The 27,583-nt window shown below is 41.0% G+C and overlaps 2 protein-coding genes and 1 non-coding gene across 4 annotated transcripts in view; 1 reads left to right on the top strand and 2 right to left on the bottom strand.

Annotated features, from left to right (window-relative positions):
• Positions 1–27,583, bottom strand: part of PSMD1 (proteasome 26S subunit, non-ATPase 1) — a 61,485-nt gene that overhangs the window by 16,656 nt on the left and 17,246 nt on the right. The window contains 2 exon segments of the mRNA NM_001012600.3: positions 3,172–3,288; positions 5,996–6,110. Coding sequence (NP_001012618.2) covers positions 3,172–3,288; positions 5,996–6,110 — 232 coding nt within the window.
• HTR2B (5-hydroxytryptamine receptor 2B) lies at positions 13,059–23,779 on the top strand. 2 transcript variants are annotated; one of them, NM_001397883.1, is made up of 4 exons: positions 13,059–13,701; positions 14,323–15,001; positions 20,500–20,700; positions 22,633–23,779. In NM_001397883.1, exons 2-4 carry the CDS (start codon positions 14,695–14,697, stop codon positions 23,511–23,513), a joined length of 1,389 nt encoding a protein of 462 aa, NP_001384812.1. In that variant the 5' UTR covers positions 13,059–13,701; positions 14,323–14,694; the 3' UTR covers positions 23,514–23,779. The 2 variants fall into 2 exon arrangements, with proteins under 2 accessions (NP_001384812.1, NP_001277476.1); NM_001290547.2 differs by having other exon boundaries at positions 13,059–15,001.
• MIR6558 (microRNA 6558) lies at positions 22,778–22,899 on the bottom strand. Its single transcript, NR_105425.2, has one exon. It is a non-coding gene; the product is annotated as a microRNA 6558 (primary transcript).

Below are 27,583 nucleotides of genomic sequence, written 5' to 3'. Positions count from 1 at the left end.
CAAAGTTGCCATTGATTCCTGTTACAGTGATCTCATCATATCTATAATTTAGGATTCCATTTCACAAAATAAACTTGTTATTGTTCTACATCCTACACTAATATGGTTCTTAAGTGTATCAGCAGAGGACAGGAAAAGCCACGCTGGCTGCTTGCAGAGGAATCTGAGCTCCAGCTCCACAGACAGTAAGCTTTACACAGCAGCTGTCACCCTTTGGGGCACTTCAGAAACTTGCAAGTTCAATTATTTCTTTATTAAATATATCACTCAGTTAAACTCTGTTTGTTTAAATAGTAAGTGCAACTGAGAAGAAGACACGTACAAAGAAAAGATGAGAGCACAGTGAATTAAAATAATTTGATTATTAAATCTCCGCTTATTGCTATTATTTCAGCGCTGCAACGTGCAGCTCAAAACTCTGGAGCTGGCTTTCTTCCTTCTTGAAAACCTTCCTGTATCAACGCAGATGTAATAAATGCACTTTGCAATTGCAGCCCCAACCAGTTCCAAGACAGGACTGCTGGTGTTAGTGGTTCTGCACTGAGTTCTGAGGAAAATAAAGTAAAAAATAATAATAAAAAAATGATGGGAAACCAAGCTATTTCCATGGGCAGATGAGTGGCTTATTTGATGTGCTCAACTCAAAAGGGACAGTAAGATAAAAGCATGTTTGAGAGAAAGGTTCCTGTTATTCTCCATGCTTCAGATTCCAACCTGAAGGGAAGGATGGGAAGAGAAAATGCCCGAAGTAGAATTGATGCAAAATGGCTAAGTTGGATAAAGCAGGGCAATGGCTCCATTTGCTCCTGTCTTCATCTCAAATTAGCACCAGAGAATCTGAAGTCTTTCGAACCCAAAGCACACTGCTCACACAAAGGCTACAAAAACCAGGCAGTACCGAATGGAGAAGTAATGACAGGAAGGCAGTCAGACTATCTGCCATAACCTTTACTAAACCACTCTCTCCCGCATACCAAGCATCTCACAGCATTCAGCAGCGGCGAGACAATGACATGAAGCTGTCTACATGTAAAATTTAGCTTCTCGATAACCCCACAGAGACCACAAACACAGTTTGTGGGACATAAAACCCAAGGAGCACCGCCTCTTAGCTGCTTATCTGCCAATTGCTCCGTCATGCAATTTAGGAACCTAATCAGAGATTAAAACACGTCACCGTAACCCAAAAATGGCCAATTATCTGACCTCCACCTTTTCACATCAGAGCAGTTTTTCTTCAGGCTGGCAGAGAGCTCCAAAAATGTTTCCCATGGAATTGAGAATAATAAATAACTTAATGGGCAGCACATTCCTCACGATATCCCTTTATTTTTGAGCAAGAAACCATGGTATCTATAGATAACTTCCTTCAAAAGACATAAAATTGATACATTTTGTGCTCCGTTCCTAACTTACCAGGTTATTCCAAGCATTCCTTACTAGTTTATAACTTGTAGGATTTTTGTTGCCATGTTTTCAGTGTGTGCAGCATTTCTATGACCGCATCATGAATTGCCTTCTGCATCTGTATTATGTAACAACACTCCCATTTTGGCTTGCAAAAGGGGCTTTAGCATAAAGCTTTTCCAGTTCCTCTCGGCATTTTTAAACAAGGCACTGAGCCCCGGACTGTACATCTCATCCTGTATTTGCTAGCCAACTATTTTAACAACCTGTTTTGTAAGCCTACATATTACACAGACCTCTGAAGCTAAGGATAGCAGCACTCTCTGGGGAAAGAAATCTTAGTACACACGAAAATGAGCACTCCTGCCTTGCATCTACACTTCTGTATAGGGCATGGATTCCTTCACCTATCATCTCAAAAGACTGAAAACCCAACAGATGGATTACTCATAATGTCCTTTCACAAAAGAAAGCATCGTCCTTATTTTTTTGTGTGGGAAAGTGAGGCACAAGAAGGCTATACAATTTGCCCAAAACAGCCCTAAAGAAGAGCAGAGAAGAATGTTAAACTTCATTTCCTATACTCAGAGCTGGCATTCCAACCAGTGGAAGAAATGATAAAAACAGCAAGTAGTTTCTTTCCAAAGAAAGGATCTTCCAGCTTCACGTTAGTCATTTTGTATCTTGGAAGATGAGGGGATCCTACAGAGCCCTACCGTTCTCCTGTTTTATTCAGTTGAACTACAATTTAGATAATGTAACTGTCAGATTCTGCTCAGTGAAAAACTCCCTTTCTGTTTTTATTTTTAAATATTCAAAAGAACAAGCTGCTAACACAGCCATACGTTCTGTGCCTTGGAAATACCCAAACACCTGTATTTGTGGATTTTCTTTGCTTTCCCAAGCAAAATTTTCCAACGGAAAAAGAGCTTTTTTTCCCCTCATTCTCCCCATTCAAACGCAGTAAAAGTGTGGCTGCTTTTATTATAGTTCAATGTCAAAAACGATGTCAATAAAAGCAGCCCATTACGATAGGCGAGTAGCAAAGTACCAGCTACAGCTCGGCCTCGCTGCTCCCCAGAGAACACGAAATGTGAAACCTCAAAGCCTCTATTAACACAGACTTTTAGACTGAACAAATGTTTGCATATTATCATCTGTCATATACTCACAAGGCAATCTGTTTCTAAAAAGCTAAACATAGCACACGCAACCCTTTTTGCCCTCCAAGCAGAAAGAAAAGCTCCATTAAAAAAATTATTTGCTATAAAGTAACTGAGACAGCACTGGCAGCAGAAATTGTTTCACCTGAAAAGCACATATTGAGCTGCAAAAAAAAAAAAAAAAAGCTTTACTAAACAACCCCTGCTCATATTAATCACAAGCCTATAGGCCTCAATGCATTTGAGAGGAAGTCAGATACTTGTGTTTTTGCAAGATAGTTTAGTATCATTACAGAATACGTTCTTTATAAGCAGGAGTATGTATTCATGTAACATCCAAAGTTAAAATGCTGTCATTTACCAGGTATATTTCTATCGCCATGCATCACTCCCTCATTCAAAAGTGATTTGTATGGTCAAATATGAGCAAATATGCTCAAAAGCCCATGCAGGAGTTTCCTGCTGTGCATTCAGCTCTTGCTCTTTATGAGGCACATACTCTCTTGCTAATGCTTACGTGCAGTGCTGAGCACTAACAACTTGACATCCAAGACCACACTTCCCACCTAGCAAGCTGGTATGTAAGGCATGCCACTATTACCTTTGGGCAGGTAATCTCAGTCTGCTGGATCATGATAAGGGCAGATGCAATCAGAGCTCCTTGACGTACATAGTTCACAGGATCATTTGTCATTGGTTCAAGCAAATTAATTGCTTCCTATTAAAAAAAAAAAAAGCATCACAAAGTTAATACTATTGTTTTCAGTATCCTAGGATTCAGTGCTGTAATCCAAGGTTAACAGATTGGTGCTAAATATACATCTAAAAAAAAGCAACTGGAAACTTAAAATGTGATGGATGGAACAAGATCTACCTGCAGAATAGAGCAGCAACTGTTGTTATGAACAACAAACACATTCGGTGCATGAGAACTACTGACAATGTCATGTCTTAATCTCTACACATAAATTACGCTTATACTTCCTTTGCCATTCTTGGCAACAAAATGCATCAGCGTTACTTTCATTTTCCACTTAAAAAATGATGCAGAGATATCAAACAATGTGTCAGAGGTTATAAAATGAGATAGTAAAGTAATCGAGGTTCCAACTTTCTGGCCTTATACTTCATTGTTAAAGCCAGTAAAATTCAGCATCACACGAAAGCACCCATGGCAAACCCACATCAAGTGGTGCTGCCTATGAGCACCTACATAGTAAATTTGGGTTTTGAAAACATTTCAAACTCCTCTACTGCTTCTCCAAACTCAGTAACTTCCCAACTAAGCCCACAGTGAACACAATCTATCTTGGATCTACCAATAAACATTCATTTCAATATTGAATATGGATTATGAAAAGCTCTAAGGAGCCCATTGTAATACGTGTTTGCTTAGATATCCAGGATCAGCAAGTGCAATTTGCTGGCTTCTCAAACTAAATCATCTCTCTGGGAACATCTTTATTCTCTGTTTACTGTTCTGCCACTTTGCAAGCCATGACTTAAACATACAAAGAATTATTACAGTCACAAATTCATTTCTAATCATACAAGGTTCTCAGTGCACACTGCACAAGATAACAGAACTTTTCTAAGCTCACTGCTGCCAAAACGAGATCCCTCTCCTCCTTCAATTTCCCTTCAGCTGTATTGTCTCTTCCCTCTCCCTGTGCTAACTGCAGCCCTCATCTCATCTCTCAGTGTGCTTTTCCAACTTGATAATTCAACAGAGAACTGCTGTTTAGCCAATGTTCTGAGAGTTTGAGTCTGCACCAGCTCACTGGGGAGCTGCACTTGAGATGGAGGAAAAAGTGGCAAGAGGGACTGAGATCACCCATGTCAACAACAGCAAGCTGTCAGAGTACTTAGCCAGCACTCACCAGCCACACTCTTCACATCTAAGTGGAGTAAACTTTAGCAGCCTGTATAGCCATTGGCTGTATAGATAAACTTGGTCTGCAGCAACACAGAGGCTGTCTAAAAGCACTCTGAAATGGCATATGAAGACTATAAGTTCAAAGAGCACTGTTAATCCATGTGATCTTCTGATTACAGAAGTCGGACAGACCTGGCAGTCTCCTGTACTGAGCTTTCTTCTGTTCACACAAACTGAGGGCATGAACAAATGCAACTGAATGCATGAGTGTCCCAGCACAGACCTCTCAGCGAACTTCACTCAGGGTGAGGCTTTTTACAAACCAGCTGATTTTATACAAAACACCATTTCTGAGAAAAACTTCCAGTGCCCCCACTTAGACTGCTTTTTGCCACATGAGCTATCTTGGAGGCTGAGCTCTTCTGCCGGAAGGTATCATGGGTTGTCCATTCATTCTTTTGGCATTCACTGAACACCATATATGGAACACTGACCACGACCAAAACCTTCCCAATTTCTGAAGTCCAATATAATTAGGCTTTCAAAACCTACTAATCTAAGCTTCGGAAGGTATGTATGTGCATAATCTGATGGTTTAGATCTTTATCATACCAAGCATCTGGAAATAAAACAGACTCCTTTGTGTGACTTAAAGCATTTCCAATTAAATCAACTTGTCAGATGCAGAAAGTTAAAAATAATTAGCTCCTCGATTCCACCTTCCACTTGAGAATAAAGCAACCTGGATAAAAATAGTATTTTCAGCATGCTTTCAAGTCTGCATGCTTTAGATACTAAAGATGGCAGGCAGCACATGTCAGCATTGTGTGCATTTCACAACAAGTGACATGCTGGGGAGCATTGTGTGCAAGAGTCAAAGAACTAACATTTAATACTAGCTGAGGAAGGGATGATACAGATACATTTGAGATGTATCGGAGATACGGAAGCATGAACTATTACTTTCAAATATACAATCTGTGCATCTATTTCAAAACTGTGATTCAATACTGATTGCGTACATATGTGGATGAAGTGTGGAAGCTTATCCCAGAGTTTACTTGCTGCTTGTCTCATAGAAGTGGGAAAGACCCTTGCCACCCACATGTGAGATTATCTCTTTCTTACTGATACCTTTAAAGGAACAGTGGATTATACACTGGAAAACACAGTTTCATTGCACTTGGCTCTACATGGATCTTCCATGATTTATGTGCCACAGAGAAGAAGAAAAGAGGCAGGACATAACAAATTACTTGCTGCTTTCCTATCACTGGCATTCCCCACCCTCCTCTAAAGTGATATGTACAAGGTCAAGGATGAAGGAGTAATGGTTCACAAGTACTGAATGTGCATTTAACGTTGAGTGGCAAATGACAGTAAGAAAACTCTTTAGGAAAGTTTGAGACAAAATTTAAAGCAGTGCTGCTCTCCTACAGCTGCCTAGGAGTGTGTGTGTGCAAGAAATGTGATTTCTGTGTGTGACGTTCCTGCACAAACATCTCTGTGGAAGGAGAGTGCAGAAAGAGTGAATGGATCTGATCCTCACCTTGTTTCCAGTGCCTGCACAGCAGATGCCCAAAGCCATGGCAGCCCCATAGCGCACGTGGGGGTTGTAGCTCTCTGACAGCAAAGAAACCACACTTGGACACTGCTCAGGAGTCCTAAAGAAAGGCAAATTAAAACGTTATTTATTACTATTGTTCTTCAAAATTTGGAGACTGTTCTGTTGATACAGGAAAACTTAAAACTGTCTTTCTACACAGTACGTTTTGCATTTCTCAACTGTAACAAGAGGAGCAGAACAGATGGACCCAGAGAAGAGCAGGCAAAAGTGCATAAATTAATAAACTTCCCCATCCCAGCAGATACAACACACAGCTGTCACCTATTAAAATCTTCTCTTTGCAATGTATATTTTCTGTAATGAAAATAAACATGTCTTGTACGCATCTGCCTTCTGAACTCACAGGCATACATTCACCACAGCTCATTTTTAAATCTACCCGATCCCATGACACCACAAACACACAAGCAATGCAGGAATGCTGTTGGCAAGTACACGCTCATGAAAGAGAAAAATGGAAAACTATAAACTGCAAGAGATTTAATTATGAGTGGTTTCAAAATGCACATCATCTGGTTATCTTCTCCATTTCACTGCCCATCAGCCCAGACTAGTTCTGCAGTTGTCACATCTGCGATCCTAAAGCCAGTCTTGCAAGCCATTTGGTTTGACTATAAGCTGATTTCAAATCAAAATATACAAATGAAAACAAAGGTGTTCTCAGCTTTTAACTTTCAGTTCTAGGTCAGTTTGTGACATGGGCTCTTTTCTTCTTGTGTTTGCTATGTTGGAAGCTGGAGGTTGTTGGCAGTACCTGTAGTACACATGAACTATAGCATCATGTTGCATTATTAGGTGCTTATCAAAGCACTCAATCAACTCAAGGCATAGAAAAAAAAAGTGATTATGCTCCAGTGCTGTTGTTATGTAAACACATACATGAATCAAAGAACACAGATATAAGAGATCTCAAGCAATAATGCATCTTCTTTGTTCATTATGACCGAGGACCCAAGACAAGCTCACACATCCACCTATGTGAAATTCTGCACTGTGCAGATAATCAGCTTATTTCTACTTTGGCTATTATCTCTTCCCACTTCAACACATCCCCTATAGTCTCCTTCAATAAGCAGCCCTCCCCTTTGCGCTCCCCCTCTTCTGCTCTTGCTTAGCTCAGGCCAGCAGCACCCACCCAGGCTCCAGCCCTGCTTTGTGCACTACTGAGGGGACCCATAGGCATCCTCGTTTCACAGGCTGCTCAGAACATCAGCACTCCGCTCCTTCCTAAAACATTCACATGAGAAATACACAAGAAGAGAAGAACAGCTGGAAGCACTAAGATGCAGCCATGACAAGGAACGCTAAGAAATCAGAAAGAGATGGGAAACGAAACGATTCCATCCCTCAAGCAAGCAGACATATAGAGAATGACCTAAAAGGCACGTGTAAAACCACCTATCAGCCCGTTGCTCAAATAACAGCTGAATGTTTACTAAAAACAAGCTGATGTGGAGAGCGGGAATCACAAATCCTGTACCAAGTGAGCCTGAGCATTCAGCTGCACAGAAGATTTCAGCTCTTAAACAAAGACTTTGAACACCTTTGTGCTTGCTTTACTTCAGCAAATGTTGAGCAGGCAGATTGCAAGTAAGAAAGGAGAAAAAAACATCTTCTGGCAAAGACATGATGATGCACTTTGAAGCTTTAATCGTGACATTCCTGCTCAGAAAGCTGCATTTTCTAGAATCATTAACTTGGACAGATCCTTGCATCTGCAGGCTCAGAAGTTCCAACAGTTTTTATTACAAGATCAGGATTAACACCCACCAATTCGTTGCAGAATTCTTAGTCAGATTTACATTATTTGTGGTCATTATTTTGAATGCTTTTATCTCAAAGCTACCCATAAAACAGTCAAAATGACAGATGGCCTCCTGTAAATCCATCGTGGGAGTAGAAGTTACTTAAAGGATCCCACCACTTCCCTCACTTCTGCAGTCTTCTCAGTCCTGCACCCTTCCAGAAGTTCTTCCCCACGTATTACACAAGAGAAGGCAGAATCACAAGTGGGCAGAGGAAGCTGAAGAACCTCATAGAAACACTCATCAGAGGAACATGACCTCAGTTACAAGAGCAGTGCTGGCATCAGTGCTTACGTTGTAACATCTGTTTGCTCACTCTGCTGCTGAAATGCTTTACAAAGTCTTACACGCTGTTGCCAGAAGGTTAGCTTCAAATAAGCTCCAAAGCTCACTTAATAAAATTCATAAAACTCCAAACAGTTCTGTCAAGTGATCAAAGGAACAATTTGAAACATTCTCTTAAGCAGCCACAGCCTGCAATCTTGCTCCTGTGGAATTACTTCTAACCGACAATCTGACTGAGGAACATGCTGAAAACACCATCACGTTTTCCTGCCCTCAGCCCGAGGTTTTCACCCTCCCTTGTGAGCACAGCCACAGAGCCACTGACGTGCTTTCAGCACAAGAGAGGCAGCTCTGCTCTGACGGAGGAAGTCTCCCCTTCATCAGTACCAGCCCTGTGCAGGTCCCACACCACCTCCGCCCGAGGCCGCCCACTGCAGGCCTCCACCTCCTCCACCGTGCCCCTCAGTGAGCTGGTGTGGTTATGGTCCCTTGGTGGGAGAAGGAGAGAAGCAGTGATGAAGATGAATGGTTTCTTAGCAGTCACACCCAGCAAGAGGCTGCTCGTAGCACTAGTAGGGACACCAGCTGTTACTGCAAGTTACACAGACGGTGACTTCGCGTGAAATACCAGAATGACATGTGGACATGAGTGGGCAGTTTCATTGGCAGACATTCCCATTCCTCATCCCTTAAGTCACAGTAGAAACCCTGAACTTGGAATATATTTAATATATTGTGAGGCCCAAAGCAACGTCCCGTAGTCCCCTATGCTGACCTTCCTGTAACAGAGGCCAGTAATTTAATCCAACAAATTCCTACATTAAAGCCTGAGGCACGTCGTTAAACTGGGCTGTACATCTTAGGAAGATATGCAGTGTCTATTTTTAAACCCAATTACCTTTAATGCACCGGTTCCTTCCTTTCCTCCTAATGCTGGTTTTGCTCAAGCAGCCTGCTATTGCAATTACGTTTTACTCAACAGCAAAACAACAGAAGTGCTCGATTATTTCCTTCATTTTCATTTGAGAATTGCTCTACTGCTCCTATATAACCCATAGAAGTATAAACGTCAATGAATCCACACCCATATCCAAAAAAAATCTTCATCGCAACTGGCTTAATTCCTTCTGTTATCAGGAAATGAAATAAATTCAGAAAGCCAAAGAAGCTTCACAAGTCTCTTCCATAGGACTTCTACACAGTAGCCAGCTACAGCTTTGTTTCCAGCCCGTGCCGGGAGAGGTTTTACTGCTGTGACACTTGGCCTGCAGATGAAGGACTTGCTCCAAGGTACAGTTTGGTTTGCTTCAGAAGTCGTAAACAAAACGGTTAAAAAAATTAAGATGCACCAAGACAGTAATGAGAAATCGTCAGCGAAACATAACAGCTGGCACTTTATCAGGTCTCCTCACCAAGCAGTCCCTCTCAAAACCACACAGAAACAAACACTGCTAAACTGATGATTCTGAATCCTTGCAGAAGCACAACGCAACAGCACGGCCTAACGCTGCCCCGGGACTCAGCTTCAGCCTTAACTTTGATCTCACTGCTGAGGGTGTTCATCACTGGGATATAATACGTGACACTTGTAAACATACCAATATTGCACTGTATATAGAAGGCTGATGTTTAGCTTCCAAGTGTGCTGAAGTTTCTCAGAAATAAAGATTTTATTAAGTCTCCGATATAAAAAAAAAAATCTCCAACTAAAACATAAGCCTAATCAGAAGAAGGACATACAGATTGGTTGGAAGTGGGAGATGGTTATTCATCCTTTCAATTAACGTGCAAATTCTATTTCCTTTTCAAAAGGAATCCCTTCTTACAGCAGCTCTATTCAGAATCCTAAGGCTGGGGGGGGCTTCTGAAGGTAAATTACATTTGCAACACCTGCAGGTACAAAGTCATCTTTCTTTGTAGGATTTGCCCACAAGAACCTTATTGGCGTACTGAAACTTAACACACACTGTTGGGTCCTTTGACTCTGTTTAACAACCCATTTTTTCTGTCCAAGAAGCATGCATCGACACCACAAGACAAATTAACAGCTCCAACTGTCCCATCCCAAAACACATTCTGCTCATTATCTTAGATAACAGTCCGGTCAGAATTACATTCAAATACCTTTGTGCAATTTATCTCCCATTTTGAGACCTACACGTCTTGAAGGTTATAGGACTACTGCCATTTCTGCTTCTGTCTCAGCAATATCTGAACATGAAAACATTCCGTTGCTACCTTTTACACATATACAAGTAAACAGAATACTGAAAATAAACCATCACACCGAGTCTAACTTGAGACTAAAAATGGAAGCGCCTGACCCATCACTTCATACATTTATTTTTCAGTCTAAACATTTAAGGGCTTTAAAACTCAGTGGAAAATGAAATGTTAGAGGAGAACAATGTCACATTTATCTTCTAAATTCCCCATCAAGCTTCCTTCCCCCGTCATGTTTCAAAAGATTATAAATATTTATGACTTTCTAAGCTAATGGACATGAATTAAACATTTGATACAGGACTCGTTCTACACATTGCTTTGCTTGTGCGGTGACGAGTAAAGACGAGAAGCTTAATATGCATTTCATTTCATCCATGAATGAGTTAATACAGGAGGAATGCAGACATCTAATTGCACAATTCGCAGTCATTTCTGAAGGAGAGTGAGTGCAGCAGGGCACAACGCAGAGGATGGGAAAAGTGCAGACAAAAATGCAACAAATAGGCATATTTCAGTGTCTGATAAGGCAGCATGGGCGTAAATCCCATCTCCTTCTCCCCTGACAAAAGGATGCGAGCCATTCAGGGGCCAGGAATTTCCTGCAACTATCTCATGCAGCACAGGCTCATTCTCCATACCAATTTTCTCCAAATTGCCTTCCAGTTGCGTCACTGAGACCTGCTGAGGAAGGAGGGCTCCCAGGTGGCCTCCCACCAGCAGGAGGGTCAGGAGAGGGCTGCAAACAGCTGCAGCACAGGAGCTGCAGGGATGGGCACTGCCACCAGTGACAGCGTGACTGAAGTAGACGTGGACCCCTTCAAATAAAGCAGTGCCAGCAATTTGAAAACAAAAATAACAGCAAGGAATAGCTGTTGTGAAAACGGTTCAAACACTCATGGTGCAGCAGGGTGCCAGCCTGAACTTTTACCACCGGAGAGGAGAGGGGCATATAGGTGGAGCGTGCAGGGAAAGCCTAGCCAGGCATGCAGAGAACTTGATAGAGATCTGTAATGGATACACAAGTGGATTTCCTCCCTCCGCCCCCCCAAAGAAAAAAAGTTATTAAAGCCTGAGGAAGTTAAAAGCCATCATAAAAGACAGGTAAGCTTTTCAACCATCTGAAATGAAACAACGCACAAAGCTATATGCTTGTATACCCAATATACAAGCCTACATATAGCCAAAACCTCTTCACTATCCTCTGGAAGAGCAAAAGAATGCTATTTTAATCTCTGCCAAAGAATCCCTCCCCTTTCCATGAGAATCCTTTCACACAGCTCCCACTGCACCCATCTGCAGGCAGCAGTGCGGCCTTTGGGTGGTGCTGCATCAAAGAGCCTCTCCCTCCTGACTTGTTTAATTCAGCCATTTTTGGGGGGCACAAAGATGTTTTAATCATATAAGTTACATAATAAAATGCAATGAGGTGTTCCAGAGACGTGGAACAACACCTGATTTTCCCTTTGACAGAAAGAACTTTTTACTGCAGCAACCTACAGAGATGCTTCTCCAACTTGACTAAGATTTATAACGACTCAAGTTGACAAAACTGTATTTCTCCATCACTGATACTTCCCCCACACTGCAGTCACTGCGTCTACTGTGCTGTGAAAGACAAAAATATTAGAAGAAGAAAAAACCCACCTCTTTAAAGATAATGCTTAGCATCCAGCACAGCCTTATAGCAATAACTCGTGCTGATGATGAGCAGAAGTTTCTGATAGAAACTGTCTGCTTTTAACCCCCAGAGCTTTTAACTCTGTTCTCCTAATGTGGAGGTGTGCCACGAGGAGCAACACATGGCATACACCCAATAAGTAGAACAACTGAAGTTAAAGGATGAATCTATCTTTTATTGCACCTCGGTGCTTCTAATCCAGAATTCTTGTTGCATACATGATTCTATATCCACCGCCAATAGCTCCATCCTGAGGAAACAGAATTACCATAGCTGGATTCATCTTTATTCTTCAGAAAGTTACATCTTAGGAAGTAAGGACATCAAAAGTCAATTGAAAATGAAGACAACATGAAATTTCAACAAATTTAAACGTTTCTTTTTAAGCAGTAAAAATACAGAACAAGTGATGATAACTTTGCTGGATATTCCAGTGCCCGATCCCAACCACCAGCTAAACATTTCTATTCACGTCTGGTAGATGCTCTCTCACTTGGGCTCTAAAGCAGCTCTATTCCAAAGAAGCTTATCTTATTTTTAAACGAATATGAATTGATTCACAGCTCATCAAGGACCCAAATGCCAGGCCGAGCCTGCTGAGCACTGAGCAGCTCAGGAGTGTAATGGTCGGTGACGTCCTGGGGTTGGATCGTGGCCTCATGGTCTTCTCTGGCCTTAAACGCAATGACTCAATTACTCAGTTATCTAGCTAACTTTCACAGAAGTGAAACCTATTTCCATTTTAATGAAGGAATACGCGAAGTTAGAGATGACATACATATTTGACTGAAAGTTGGAAGGTATCAAAAAAGAACATCCACAATAATAAGAAGCAGCTGCAAGCAGGAAGATTTAAAGTAACAGCCCACACACTTAAAACAGCGTGCTAATCAGAGCGTTTCTGTGGCAGCAGAACTTTGTAGGGTTAACTGCGCTCTGATCAGAGAGAGGCAGCGAGAGCGGTCATGCACATATGCACACATGCTGCCCTGCGTATAGTTAGGATACTGTAGGAAGGGTTGTTAGCAGGATCTGCTCATCCTGACACAGCTACAAGAGGCATATGTTATAGGGCTGGGGCTCTGAATCAATTAATGCTCGCTGGCTCCTTTCCAGCCAAGCCCCCACTCACTGGTTTCCCTGCTTCCAAGAGCTGGAGCTGCAAGCACTGGAATGAGTCAGTCAGCAAACAAAGGGTAGCAGCAGACTGCAAGTTTTGCTAATGAACAAAGAAAACTGCACTGAGACTGTGCTAATCACATAAGTAAATTCATCAAGAGAATCAAAGAGGAAGGACAGAAAAAAAGGACATCCTTTCTTTATCTCTTTTAAATGCAGCAAGAACAACTCTTTTCCTGCATTCAAGAGCTGGAGAAAGTGCCCGGGCGAGGAAGACAGCTTTCCCCACAGAGAAATTCCTCATCTTGGTGTTAAAAGAAATGCTGAGTGCTAAACAACCGCACGACACGAGACATACTTTAGAAAAACAAGAAACACAAATAAATGAACAACAGGCTTTCTGAAAAACAGCTGAAAACCTTATCTTAAAATCCACCACGTGATGAAAAGGAAGAACAGATCGCAGAGGATCTTCCTGGATACAAGTGAACTCTACTGAAACACAAGAGAGAAAGGTAAGGCTTTCTTCACCTGAGACTTATAGCACGCCAGGTCCTCTCAGTAACTGCTCAGCTACAGACAGAACTCCTTTGGTGTCTGCTTGGAGGGGGAAACGTAAGCGTTAAGCCTTCAGCTGAGCTGAGAGAGGGGAGAGGAAGAGAAAAGGCTGTGCTTCAGAGAAGCCCTGCTCAGATTACAAAAACAAAAGGAGGTTTACTCACCCCCCCCTTGAAGGAATGGGTAAATTTAGAGGTCTCAGTTCCATAAATCTTTACGGTCCCCTTGGGACTGTCACCAGTGTTTTACTGTCTGCAGCTTCCTGACCCTCACCTGATAAAGTGGGGACTGTAGAGCATAAAACAGAAACCACATACATCATTCCTGAAGATATTTTTGGGGTGATCCTCTCTGGAGAAACAGGACTCTTAATAAGAGGAAACATGGGAACTGCTGCCTGCCTACGCACACGCTGCCGGAGAGTAGGCACTGGGGAGAGGAGGAGTTGCACACACAACACCAGCATATGTCTGCATCAGTTTGTGCTTACAAACAGCAAGCCTTCGTACGCTATAGCTAGAGGGAAACAACTGGCATCCAAATTCATCTACCACTTCTTTTTTGGGCTTTTCCTACAGCGGTGAAAGATGGGAGCTAATGAACTGCCTACTATTCTCAGCTATTGAATTCTCTTTTATCATCTTCTGAGAGCTGAACCTCACTACACGGGGACGTCAGACCTTCAGCCCTAACAGCCAGAGATGGACACAAGACAGGACTTGGGTTTTTAAGACCTCATCACACCCAGTAAGGCACAGGATAAAAAAAAGTTGGATCCAAGCTCTGACATGGTTACTGTACCTCAAAATAGCAGATGACCAGTTTACCATACTGACCATGCTGGCCTTTCCTCGGGACCATCCTGGAGCAGAGAGGCACACTGAACTCTTGCACCGTACGCAATTCCTGCACAAAACCCAGCTCTCGGACACATCCTGCTGGGCACAAAGATGCCCCATCCTTTACATTTCTTGAACGGGTCTGGAGCTGGCAATGGATCTTTGTCACCTCTCTCGGTAGCAGAACCCAAAGAGAACTACCCAAACGATGAGCAAGGAAACAAAGTGCGCTGGGCAGCGCTGCTGATCCTGCTGGTGATCATCCCCACCATCGGTGGGAACATCCTGGTCATCCTGGCGGTATCTCTGGAGAAAAAGTTGCAATATGCCACCAACTACTTTTTAACATCCCTGGCGGTGGCAGATTTGCTCGTGGGGCTGTTTGTGATGCCGATTGCCCTTCTCATAATACTCTTTGGTGAGTACGGCGCGTTCGTTTCGTCAGGCTTGCATAGCGGGTACAATTCTGGGAAGTCTGATTTAAACAGAGAAGTTGTTTGCTTTCCGCTGCTGAGATTTTAAATATCATTTGGATGAGGGCTAAATCTTTTCTTCCTCTAACCGTAACGCAATCTAATGCCTTTATGGTAAGAATATCCTCAGTGATATTCCTTCTTTTGAAACAAACCATAGGATTAGCACCTAAGACTTACAGCTGATACTGTTCAGAGGGAGACATGGCAGATTACACTGTGTACAGCAAATCACTGCTTCCAGTAACTTGAGCACAACTTCAAAATCTGTTGTATTGGGTATTACACTGATGACAGGCAGTCATGTCTCAAAATCGTGGTTCCTGGAAGCACCGATGATGAGCTTTACCAGTCTCAGTTTCTGGGAAACTGATTTTCTCCTGCTCTGGGAAAAATGGTGAGGTCTGTAAAGCAACCCAAAGAACCCCTCTATCTGCCTGCCAGGTCAGGGCAGCTCCATCTGTGTACCTGATCTTCAAGACTCAGACTCACCATTCAATCTGGCTCACACGAAATAAAACAGATTTTTTTTTCTATATAAACATACATTGGGTGTGACAATTTCTTTCTGGTTAGTCATTACAGAACAAGGATGACTCTCATATTTTCTCATGTCCAGCTTTATATCAAGTACTACTTTTGACAACTAATCGAAAACAGATCCATGGGAAAACGGCTTTTTTACTCCTGAAGATTCTTTAAGAATGCTTAATTAAAAATGGTCTGTTTTAGGATTATACAAATGAAAAAAATAAATCGATGTGCTATAGATTTTTTGAAGAGTTCAGGATTTACAGAATTATCTTGAGGGTACAGGTACCACTGAGCCCCAGATAATGAAACACGGCAGGAGTTCATTTTTCCTGTGCTGGGTCTGTAGGAGTTGCCTGAGCAACAAACAAACACAAGCAAACCTTATTTCAGAAGGCACATCGGTAGCTTGGTTTGCTGCACGGGACTGCAATCACTTACTAATAAACGTGGCCGTTCATTAAATGACACTGAATTTCTGTGTATTCCAGACTGTTCCTTCCTTAGCAGTCTATGAACTGGAGGTCAGAATTCAGGGTATCAGGGTAGGATACTCAGATATCATAAAATAGACATGTATTTCAAGCAACAGATTCTACAGAGAGGAAAGAACATACATAACAGGGACAGGGATTCCTACCTTGAAAAAGAAGTGTGTACACATAGAGGTGAGAAACTTCTGCATGCAAGTGCTCTATCACAGACCCTGTAAGTGCTTAGTTCCTGCCAAAGACCTCACTAATAACAGAAATAATAAAACTAGTGATTGTTATAGAAGTGTATATCATTATAAAAGCACTGGTAATCGACCAGTGACCAATAAAAAGAGAAGGCAGGTTCTGGACTTTGTGAAGGTTTGGGTGTTGCTTTTCAATTATGCTCAATCAATAACTTCTTTTTAAGCCTTATAAAGAGAATATTGCTCCTTAATCTCTCCCAATTAATCTGGTGCTAAATCCTGGTTACACACTCGGAAGCACCATAGGAATTTTTACAAACAAAGCATCTTTCACGGTGCAGGGAATACACAAGAAAGCAGTTAATTACAAGTAACTTTACTAAGTGAGATTACAACCAGTCTTTTACGTAGCAGCTGTTAAAACTGAAATTTCTCACGTTCCTCTCTGGCTCCAAAGCAGAAAAATTCCTTTCCCTCTTTGTGAAGTGGAAGGAGATGTGGAAGTGCTTGTAGAAGCTCAAAGCGTGAGCAAAACATCAGGAGTTTGTTGAATCAAGCAATAACAGTACATAGCAGGTCTAAATCGCAAAGCTACCATACCCAGATAACTACTTGGACACAGAATAATCACTGATAGTCAGAAGGCCATCCAGCCTCCTGGCACCTCCATGCAGGAATGTTTCAGTTATAATGCAATGGCTGTGTGCAGTTTCCAGATACAGAATACAAATATTATGCTTCTGATCGGAACTGATATCTAATTATATGGAGAATAGTTGAGGAAATAGGTGTGAACTAAAACACAGCCACATTCAACAGTTTTGGACAAATTAGTGTCACAGTGTTCAAATGCAAGAGCTACTACAGATAACAGCTCCATGCACTGATGATACAGAACAATCCTCAGAAACAGGCTGTTGCAATAATAAAGAGTTGCCCTTCAAAAAATCAAAATCCATAACCAACCCATGGGTATAATACCATGAGCAGCAGATTTCCTCTTTTAGGTAAGGTGACTGAAATGTACTGTTGTATGAATAGATGTTACGATTTTGATTTAAGAGCACAAGTGTCACGATATACAAACAGTTCATTGCTTTCATTGGTTACTAAATCCTTCTCATTTCTTCTACAAAAAGATGGGCACGTTAGGAAATAATTGCACGTCTAAAATCTAGCTTTCCAATGCTACCCACATTCATAAACCCAGAACTACTGAAGCAAAACAAAGATGCTGCTATTCATCAGATGGTGAAGTTAGCAAACTCTTAAGAAGGAGCCTCTGATTTACAAGATCTGAAGCGGAAAGGTCTGTTGTCTGTGCTTCACAAGCAATGGCTTACTTGCAGACAGTGCCACCTTTACATTACTCCTTTATTCCTCGCATGCATCCACTCACAAATCAGACTGCAGAGCTGATCCCCTTAGGTTGCAAACCATGACTTTTGAAACTCGTCAGAAGCAATAGCAGCCAGTCTTCCCTGTTACTGACTATGAACCACGGCAAATCTTTCCTTCTCACTCGTGCTAACAAGAGAAAACTTATTCCTTTGATCACTACTGCCCAAAATCTCAAACCTAAACATAAGTAAGAAACCTAGCATTCATTTCTGACAAAGCAACTCTAAAAAAAAAAAAAAACGTTCCATAGGTGAAATTCAAAGAACTGCACGGCAGCAAAGTATTGCTGTAAGTGCAATTGGAGTGGAGAAATAAGCAAGCAGTTCAGGAGGGAGAGAGCAAGGCAGCAGCATGGAGAGCCCGGGCCTCCCGAGTCCACAAAGCTGAGCGCTGCCGTGATGAACCCACACATCACAGCTTGAAGATTAAAGTCTGGGCTTAAAGTCTGATGATGATTAAAATACCAATTTCCTTCCCAGTAAAAGCATCGTTATCTACCAGCAACAAAATGATTCCTATCACAGAATCCTTTACAAGCAGCACATTTCAGCAGCCCTTGTAGCAAGAGAACAAACTATCTTCAAGTCTATTTAAAAGACCTCTCTCAATCATGCATATACATGCACTGGTTTAGGGATTACACATTTCCAAGGTATTTCCTATACATAAATCTTTCTGTAAATAAAGATTCTATTCAAGGACAGACAGTTGTGGTAAAAGCCCATCTTACCTCTCAAGGTGCAAGACAATCATAAAGCATATATTTTATCATGTAATAACTAACAATAAGGAAAACCTGCAGCACCAGCACCACAGTTAGGAGGGTCTGAGATCAGGTCTTTAGGAAGCATCCTTATCTTATGCCACCTGAGAAAGCAGATCAGATTTCAGTCAGACAGGCTTATCAGCTAACCCAGGCTTTTGGGGAAAAAAAGAAGGCCAATGCACTAGGTTAAGACCAGCATTTCAACTCCCAAGGAAAAAAAGATGGAGAATCTCAGTACAGTGGATCATGTAATGCTTTGGTTTGCTCCACCAGTGTGGATCTATAACAGGAGAATCAGAGCTTTTAACAGTCTGACTCTCTTGCAACTTCACACACCCTGCTGATTGGCAGGACTTGCCCATTTACCTTCAGTCTAAATTATAAAAAGCAGGAACTCAACTGCTTGCTTCTCGTCAGAGGTCAAAGGTGCTTTCTGGGTCCTGAGGGAAAATTCATATTCTGCTTTTTCCCTACTTCCAAACTAACACAACAGGCCAACAGTGACACACACCACCACCACACATTGCCAAGCTGACAGCCAACAGTCACTCCCATGGTAGGCACCGACCTTCTAACATGTGTACAAACAAGAAGTAAAAGCAATGTGTGCCACAGTACGAATCCTAGAGAACCAGCTGATACTTCAGGATTTACAGATAGAGTCTTACTCCGTATTTGTTCAGATATAACCATACTCATCAACTCTTTTCGGCTACCGCATTTAAAGTCTACCCTGATTTTATTTGGATTTAAAAAAACACACACACAGAAAACAGAACATAATTCTATAATCCTGATGTGGTGACTTACTGCCTTCTGCATTCAGCTCCAAAGAAAGGCTAAAAGCCTTCTTTTCAGTTGCACTTACCAACTAACTACAGCTCGTAAAACTCTGAGTTGCTCTGCACCAGGAAGCTGTTTTCATACATGATATTAAAAAGAAAAACAGCTTTTGGATGAAGTGTTTGAGGGATTTCTTCTGCAAAGAGAAGAAAGCTGCAAATGAAATAACTTACGCTGCTATTCTCCAGAAAGTAAAACACTGATAATCCAGGGATCAGCATGTGTGTACTCTCACCAGCAGTGTGAGGTGCTTACTTGAAATCCAGCAGCGTTCTCTGAGCATCCTTCAAGATACAGAGTACTCTTTCCCCTGTTCACATTTTATTTGAGCTAACCCTGTGTCATTTACGTCATACTTAGTAGCAGTCCCACTTCTCTGAACTTGATGATCCTTATGGGCCTCTTCCAACTCAGAACACATTTCTATGATTTTCTAATAAATTATTTCTTCTAACTGTATTTTTTTTTCTGGCTTGCTTTCTGGTTGAACGAACCACAGGGCATTTTCATCTTTCCTTTTTTGCTGCTGCTCAAAGGCAATACTTCACTGCCAGTTGAAAGTGTAGACAGAAAAACAGAACATCAGTAGCTGTTTCATAACACACTAATTATCACTTCCGCATACCTGCAACAGCAATTTTTTGAAGTGTATGTTCAATGGAGATATCTATTTTAATAAATACACCATTAGATGCCATATAAAATTCACAGGTTAGTGCTCTGAAACTAGACCACTTCTCCTTACTGCCTATTTCCTACACCATCCTCACCTGGAGTCCATTGCTCTGGGGATGAAGATTTTGCTGGGAGGAGAAAGGGAGTTCACTTCATCAGTCATGTGTACAGGGAAGGTTCCCAAACATACACAGCAATGCAGAAAAGTGCCAGCTATGTTTGACCTCAAAATTTTCCATCTTCCAGGGCTTATATTTCAAAGGTAGTACCATATCATTTCCATCTAACAGACATATTATGAGAAAAATTGTTAATGTCAAACTGCTGTGCCGTTACCACACTGATAAGATTGAGCATTACGATATTTTTGGCCATTTGGCATTCTCAGCACGTAGATTTATTTGTTTGGAGCACGGAAATTTAAGAAGTTTGATTTGTTACAATTGTTCCTTAATCATCTTTCAATGAAGAACTGAATTCTCTGGCAATGCTTTTAACGAACGTACTGATCAAATACAGATTCTAATGAATTTTCTGTTCTCTTCCAGACAACGCCTGGCCTTTTCCAACTGCCTTGTGTCCCATTTGGCTGTTCCTTGATGTCCTCTTCTCCACAGCTTCCATCATGCACCTCTGTGCCATCTCACTAGACCGCTATATTGCCATTAAAAAGCCAATCCAGGCCAGCCAGTACAACTCATGGGCTACAACAATCATCAAAATCATCATTGTTTGGCTCATTTCAATAGGTATGTGAGGCTTCGAGACCGGAAAAGCAATGCGGAAGCTTTTTGCATCCAGAACAGTAGGTGAAAGTTGGGCACAAAGACAAATCTGGCCAATCTGGGTCGGCCCAAGTCCACCATTTGGATCATACACAGCTACATCAGAAGTCTGTCTGAGTAGCTGCTCATCAAGTTTACTAGAAAGGTCAAGGACTGAGTAGATGTAATCATCATACTTCATACTTCTAAAATTCCACATGTTAGAAGACAACATCTGCATGGCTAGCATTTCTCATGGGAAAGCAAGATTCCATGTTCCTGGGGAAACAGTCTAATATATATCCATCCAAATACAATTTTAAGCCTTGAGTATACACTATTAAAAATCAGTGCCTTACTTAAAACTGTCTCATAAAGCTAGTAAAAAAAAAAGTTAATTACTTGCACCAAAGATTGAAAGATAAGTGAGCAGCTGGTGACAACCACAGTGAAGACTACCATGCACTGACAACATATCATACAGGAAGGCCCTTAAGATGATACAAAGGATGCAAATGTATAAACATTTATTAGTGTCTCCCTGCTGTGCACATGGCACCTCACTTGTCTTCATTGCTTAACGAAAGCCTTTTAAATGAGCTAAGATGGTGAAAACACCGAATTCCAGTAACTAATGTGCACCATAGGCAGCAATAGGCGTAGCGCTGTATGCTGTGTGCAAAAGAAAAAGAATAATTCTGGATGACTTTAGGCAATGACGCATAAAAGAATAGGTACATTCATCTTCTTGACTCCAGCATGCGTGCCCAAAAACAGAAATTTCAACTTGAAAAAAAAAATCTGGCAGAACCACGATGACAGGAAAAAAGATATATCTCTATGTTATCACAAAAAAAAAGGAAACCCTTAATGAGATGTGACACTTAACAGTTGACCTTTTAATACCTGATTTATTGTTATTAATCAGTGCTGTACGTTCCATTTCTTTTTATCTAACACAAGAGTACTCTGCAGTAGAGTCTCGTTTCTCCAAATCAAAGGTTAATGTAATTCAATCTTCATTTTAAATGCTTGCTGTATCCAAAGGTGTGCCTCTTCTTAACGAAGGGGTCAAGTGGCTGAAGGGAAAACCATTTCACCTCTTGCTGCCCCGGCCAACTTCAGTAAGCAGAGGAACACTGTAAATCCCTAGATCTCTAAGCGGTATCAGGAAACATAGCACAAATAACCTTCACCAGACAGCAAGGAACCTGTTGTTTTTGTTGTAATGTCAGACTGCTGGCAAATGAAGTGCTGACTGTAATTTAGCAGTTATAAAAAATTCATTTAAAAAGACAAGACTGCTAACTTTTTTTTTTTTTTAAGTGTTGAATTACAGAGCTAGCAAGCAAGCTAGCCTCATTTAAACACTCTTAAATATCCAAGTGACTTGAAACAACAAATCTGTCTCAAATGCACACATTGAATAATTCTGGCATCTATTTAACTACTTGTATATATGAAAGTCAAGCAGAGTGAAAAAACATCAGCTGTGTCCAATAACATGATGCCACTAAGAAAGAGGGGAAAAAAAATAAGGGGGCAGACAGCATTAGGGAAATTCATTTCATGAGAGGAAAATGTCATTCTAATTTCAATGAGTCAAAGCAATTCATGTGTTTTACACTAGAGATGTTGGCAACTTTATACTGCTTTCTCAACTTCTAAGGGCTACCCCTAATCTGATTAAAAAAAAGAAAAAAAGGGGTCATTCTGTTATAACTGAGCTTGCCAAGTCTCACAAAGCACTATTTGCCCCATTACGCACGTGATGCTCTCAGCAGCTCATGTTTTCTCAAGTCACCCTGTGCCTACTTTAGAGAGTTCAGGAACTACTTTTCTTTAAAGGCTCTGAGGATTCAGGCCCAAAATGGAGGTTGCAAGGAATTACTTAAGTACTTGGTTTTTCTTCTCTAGGCATTGCTATTCCAGTCCCTATCAGAGGAATTGAAGATGGAAATGGCAACTCTACAAATATCACGTGTCTTCTGACGCCTGATCGCTTTCATGACTTCATTCTCTATGGATCAGTGGCTGCGTTCTTCATTCCCCTTGCTATCATGATAGTCACTTACTTTCTGACAATTCAAGTGCTACGCAAGAAGGCCTATTTGATCAACAAGCCACCTCAACGTTTCACTTGGTCGACAGTGTCCACAGTATTTCAGCGCGACGCCACACCTGCCTGCTCACCAGAAAAGGTGGCCATGCTGAATGGCTCTAGAAAAGATAAGACTCCAACCAATGATATGCCCATCTGTAGAACGTCTACCATTGGGAGGAAATCCATGCAAACCATAACCAATGAACAAAGGGCATCAAAAGTGCTTGGAATTGTATTTTTTCTTTTCTTGCTGATGTGGTGCCCATTCTTCATAACTAACATAAGTTCAGTCCTGTGCAACTCGTGCAACAAGGAAGTTTTTCAAAAGCTCATGGAGATATTTGTTTGGATAGGATATGTATCCTCAGGAGTGAACCCTCTTGTCTACACACTCTTCAACAAAACATTTAGGGAGGCTTTCAGCAGGTATATCACTTGCAACTATCGGACCACAAAGACTAGCAAGGTCCTTCGAAAGTGTTCCAGCAGAATCTCTTTCAGAAATTCTGTGACAGAAAATTCCAAGCTCTTTGTTATGCATGGGATGAGAAATGGGATTAACCCCATTATGTACCAGAGCCCAATGAGGCTGAGGAGCTCACCCATCCAAGCATCATCAGCCATTCTGCTGGACACATTGCTGCTCACAGAGAATGAAGCTGATAAAACAGAAGAACAAGTAAGCTACGTATAGTAGAATGACAGCTGTGACTACATCATAGTGTTAACATCTCTATTACTTTAGGTGACTGTGCTATAAAAGGTTATAAGTACTATTGTTTCATTTATGCAAGCAATATCTTATAAATTTATAAGAATTCCTCTCCTCCAAAGTCTCCTCTACTATAGCCCCAAACCCTACAGTGGCAACTTCATTCCATGAGATACAGTGACTATAGCAAAACTGTATCGTACAGAAAGAGGGAAATAAATAAAAGCTAAATCAGTTCAAGTATCTGACTTCAGTCCTCACCATCTTCAGCCTCTTGATTTAAACCCATGGAGTTTTTCCTCTGCACAAACACACTGCACTACTTCCTATAGCTCTCTCTGTTGACACCGTAGACTCAAGTAGGAGCTTTTCTTGTGTGTTGGGGTATCAGAAATGAAATCATGAGCTCCAGATACCAAAAGGCACACCTTTCCATTCCACAAACCATAAGATCTGTTTCCAAGAGATTAAAAACAAAACAACAACAGCAAAAAAACATTCAATGTGTGGAAATCATCCCATTGCAGTTTTTTTCTATAGGGACGGAGGCCAGAATCTCTTTTGCACCCAAATTCATCTCCATTACTCTCATATACAGACAAGCCTGGCGTTGTCAAATTTGTCACAGAAAACTGCCCTTTGTTCTTCTCATACTAAGAAAATGAGTATGTAACAAAAATAGGGTCATAACACATCAATAACTAAAACAGGACAGACAGTACCTGGAACATCACTTTAACTTATATAAGCAAAGTTCCTTTTTTGGGGGCTTTTACAACTCCAGTAAGAGCTTTCCCTAATCCAGTATCATTACAAAACAGAAAAGTTACAGATAGAATAGCTAGCTCACTTGAAACTAAAAACAAGTGTCTAAGAAGCAACAGTACTATCTAGACCAGTACACATTAACAGTTCTGTTCTACTGAAAAAAAAAAAAAAAATCATTGGACCAATGTCATAAGATTAGAGGTCCCAGTCTGCACTCTCAAACATCACAGTGGTGAATCAAGCCTTCCATTATAGCACAAAAATGAAAGAAATTATTCTTCACAATCCAGAAAAGTTAACATGGTCTACTGTCTCAGAAATCTGGAGCATCTGATAGTCGCAGACCATGTCTCTTTAGGAAGAGGATCAGATCTCCCCAAGGTGCTGGAGTTCTTACAGTAAGCAGCCAGTTTGCTATTTTTTCCCCACAGTTTCCATTTACAGTAAAATTTTCAGCCCAGGCTTTTTTTTTTCCCTCATATTTAATATTTTCAGAGCTCTTTAGTTACACATTTAAATTATGTACAGCAAGAAGCTTAGGTATTTTTTCATCCATGGAACAGAAAGTACTAAAGATCATGTGTCCTTCCAACATTTATTTATATATATTTAATTTAAAACACATGCAAGTTCGAAACAGAGCCTGATGTAACAAATGCCAGAGAGCTCCAGGAGAAAGTATTAAAAATATCTTCACGGTACTTACAGTAATCTTTCTCCTTCCTACCCTTTTTGGTGATAGCCACTGAAATTAGAATAAGCTCCTAACTGCTCTTGCTTCTCTTTCAGTAGTCAAAATTTGTTTAAGAGGATCCTGCAGTAAAAGGCCGGAATTGATGGACTGTTATGGCTGTGGAAGATTCCTGTATCTGAAAGTATTTAAGAACCAAAAGCCCTTCATTAAATCTAATTACTTTGAAGTCCTAGGGGAAAGGGTGTAGGAATAAAACAAAGCAAAGCAAAGCCCCCAAACTTGTCTTCTAAGGAGAACGATGGCAGGGATGTCCTAAAGCTGGGAAGTGAACTACACTGGATTAATAATCCCACCATCAGCAACAATTTAAAGCTTCCCTTTCCAGCAGGAACATCACAAATAGCTATTCAGCATCTGGAAAGAACAAGAAGTAACTTAGTCTTCTGCTGCCTGACCCTGTTCTTGTTCACCTGCCTTCAGGTAGCAATGACAGTAGGAGTAATTGGCCATAAGCATCCCTTACAGAATGATTCTAAGACCTCTTTGTAATCTATGATTAGACTCCAAAAAACAGGAAACAATCCCCAAGATGTATTTCGTCACACCAGCTCAACTTCAATAACCAGAAATAGAAGGTCAGCATATTCCAGTTACTGAATGTAGTCAGCAGCAATACTTAAATTGAGTCATAAACCTCAAAAGGACTAGAGACTAACTAAAAGCCCAGTCTTCATACCATAGAAAGTATTTCTCCATGCATAGAAACCCAACAGGAAGAGAACACACATGTTCAATTCAATATGCTAAATGCTGATGGACCAGCACTTTCTATTCACTAGATGTAAAAATGTATTCTCTCGTGGTTGCTACTGCTTCGTTCTTAGAGCAACGTGCTGCCAGTCATTCAGGTAAGCACCAATCCATGCTAAGTGGTGAATGTTGTAAACTGGTAGATTTTATTTCTTTCATAACACGATAGAAAATTTAATACTGCGATTCCCAGGCAAAACGAAATAACCTAGACTAGAACATCCCTTCTAAAATGGCAGCCAAACTCAACACATGAATTCTGAAGAGCTAAGTGGCTACACATTCTTTCGTTGGCTTTTCCAGTAAACGAAAAGGACACACACACACACACACACACAGAATTCTAAATAAATAAATAAAAAGTTTAACATCTTAAAGTTAGGACAAAATATTGTTGCATTCAATGCTGTCAGATCTTACTATATTATGTTCTATCACTTTTTATTCTGTTACTGTGCTGCCCCATTAACTCTAGTCCTAAGAGTCAAGCTGTGCTCTTGAATGCACACGGGGCAGTACGATGTGCTGGCAAGGAAGGCTCACGTGGTAAGCAAGCAGCAAAACGCCTTACGGAACGCTCTGTTATGCAAACATATTCTATTACCTAAAAATAACTGTCTATGTGACATTTATAACACTTCTAGTTCAAATCCAAAAAGAATGCTTATTCAGACAGCTGTAACAAAAGGAGAAAATAAACTAGGTATTTCTGACACTAATTTGTGGACTGTCAGGAACTGTCATGTTTACCCATGGTGGTTTCAAGGAAATTACCACCCTCTGACTGCACAGCTCCACCTTTATGTGGGTTCCATTACTCCTATCAAAGGCACCAAGAGAAGCCCAAGTCTGTGCATTCCCTTAGTGCTGCTGTGCACAGCCCAGCACACGAACTTACACCTCCAGCACACTCAATCCCACAGCAACAGTATGCATTCCTTAAGAAAAAGGCAGACCACATTAAACATGCTTATTCTCCTGTTTTGATACCAACTTCACAATTTCCTTTCTGGAATCAGAAAAAAAAAAGAAGAATTCAATGAGACCTCTCCTCACAGGAGCTTCAGCCATGTTCCTTTACCTTAGCTGAGTTTCACCCATGCCAGGGCCTAGCCCGCTGCACTGCAGAGCTGCTCACCACCCATCCACAAACACTTCCTTCATAAGCTCTATACATCCAGCAACTCTCAGATCACTGACCGGTATGGGGTACACTATTAATGGTATTTAGCACAAGTAAATCCAATTAGACTTCAACAAACAATGGTCCTAAGAAAGAGATGTCATTTGAGACATGCATTCTAACAAACTTATCAGCCCATTTGTTCTTTATGCCTCTGCATGCCTGCAATTTTGACATGGGATGGCATACACCATCAAGATAATGCAAAATCAGCCTGCAGATCCCTACACAGATGGTTAATATTTCTTTTCAGGCATTGAAACACAGCTTTTGGTTTATAATGACAGAGCGATGCAGACGCAGAAAATCCCTTCCATTGCTGCATGTGAATGCAGGGGTCAAGGCTAGACAAACCAAGGAATCCCTCCCAGAACCACATCATAAAGCAAAGCAATTGATCATGCACTTTGTGAGAGCTATCAAATGAGAAAACTTAATTATTACAACAGCCTAACATAAGCTTTTTGTCTACAGAAGCTAATGATGATAATAACCTGCTAAAATTGTAATCCTTTCCTATCAACATGGATATTGGAATTGTTTTTACAAGAAAATGTTCCTCCCTATTGTTCAGGCACATTTTGGACTGTACTCCTC

The sequence above is a fragment of the Gallus gallus genome, chromosome 9 (assembly GCF_016699485.2).
Source record: "Gallus gallus isolate bGalGal1 chromosome 9, bGalGal1.mat.broiler.GRCg7b, whole genome shotgun sequence".
Taxonomy (NCBI): domain Eukaryota; kingdom Metazoa; phylum Chordata; class Aves; order Galliformes; family Phasianidae; genus Gallus; species Gallus gallus.
The sequence above is the reverse complement of the archived record's forward strand: the minus strand, read 5'-3'. Positions and strand labels throughout refer to the sequence as shown.

Bases quoted from the DNA above. Each gene is read 5' to 3' on its own strand.
- HTR2B (NM_001397883.1), top strand. From the start codon at position 14,695: ATGCCCCATCCTTTACATTTCTTGAACGGGTCTGGAGCTGGCAATGGA. The intron at 15,002-20,499 runs GTGAGTACGGCG...GTTCTCTTCCAG, and splicing joins CCTTCTCATAATACTCTTTG to ACAACGCCTGGCCTTTTCCA. The intron at 20,701-22,632 runs GTATGTGAGGCT...TTTCTTCTCTAG, and splicing joins TGTTTGGCTCATTTCAATAG to GCATTGCTATTCCAGTCCCT.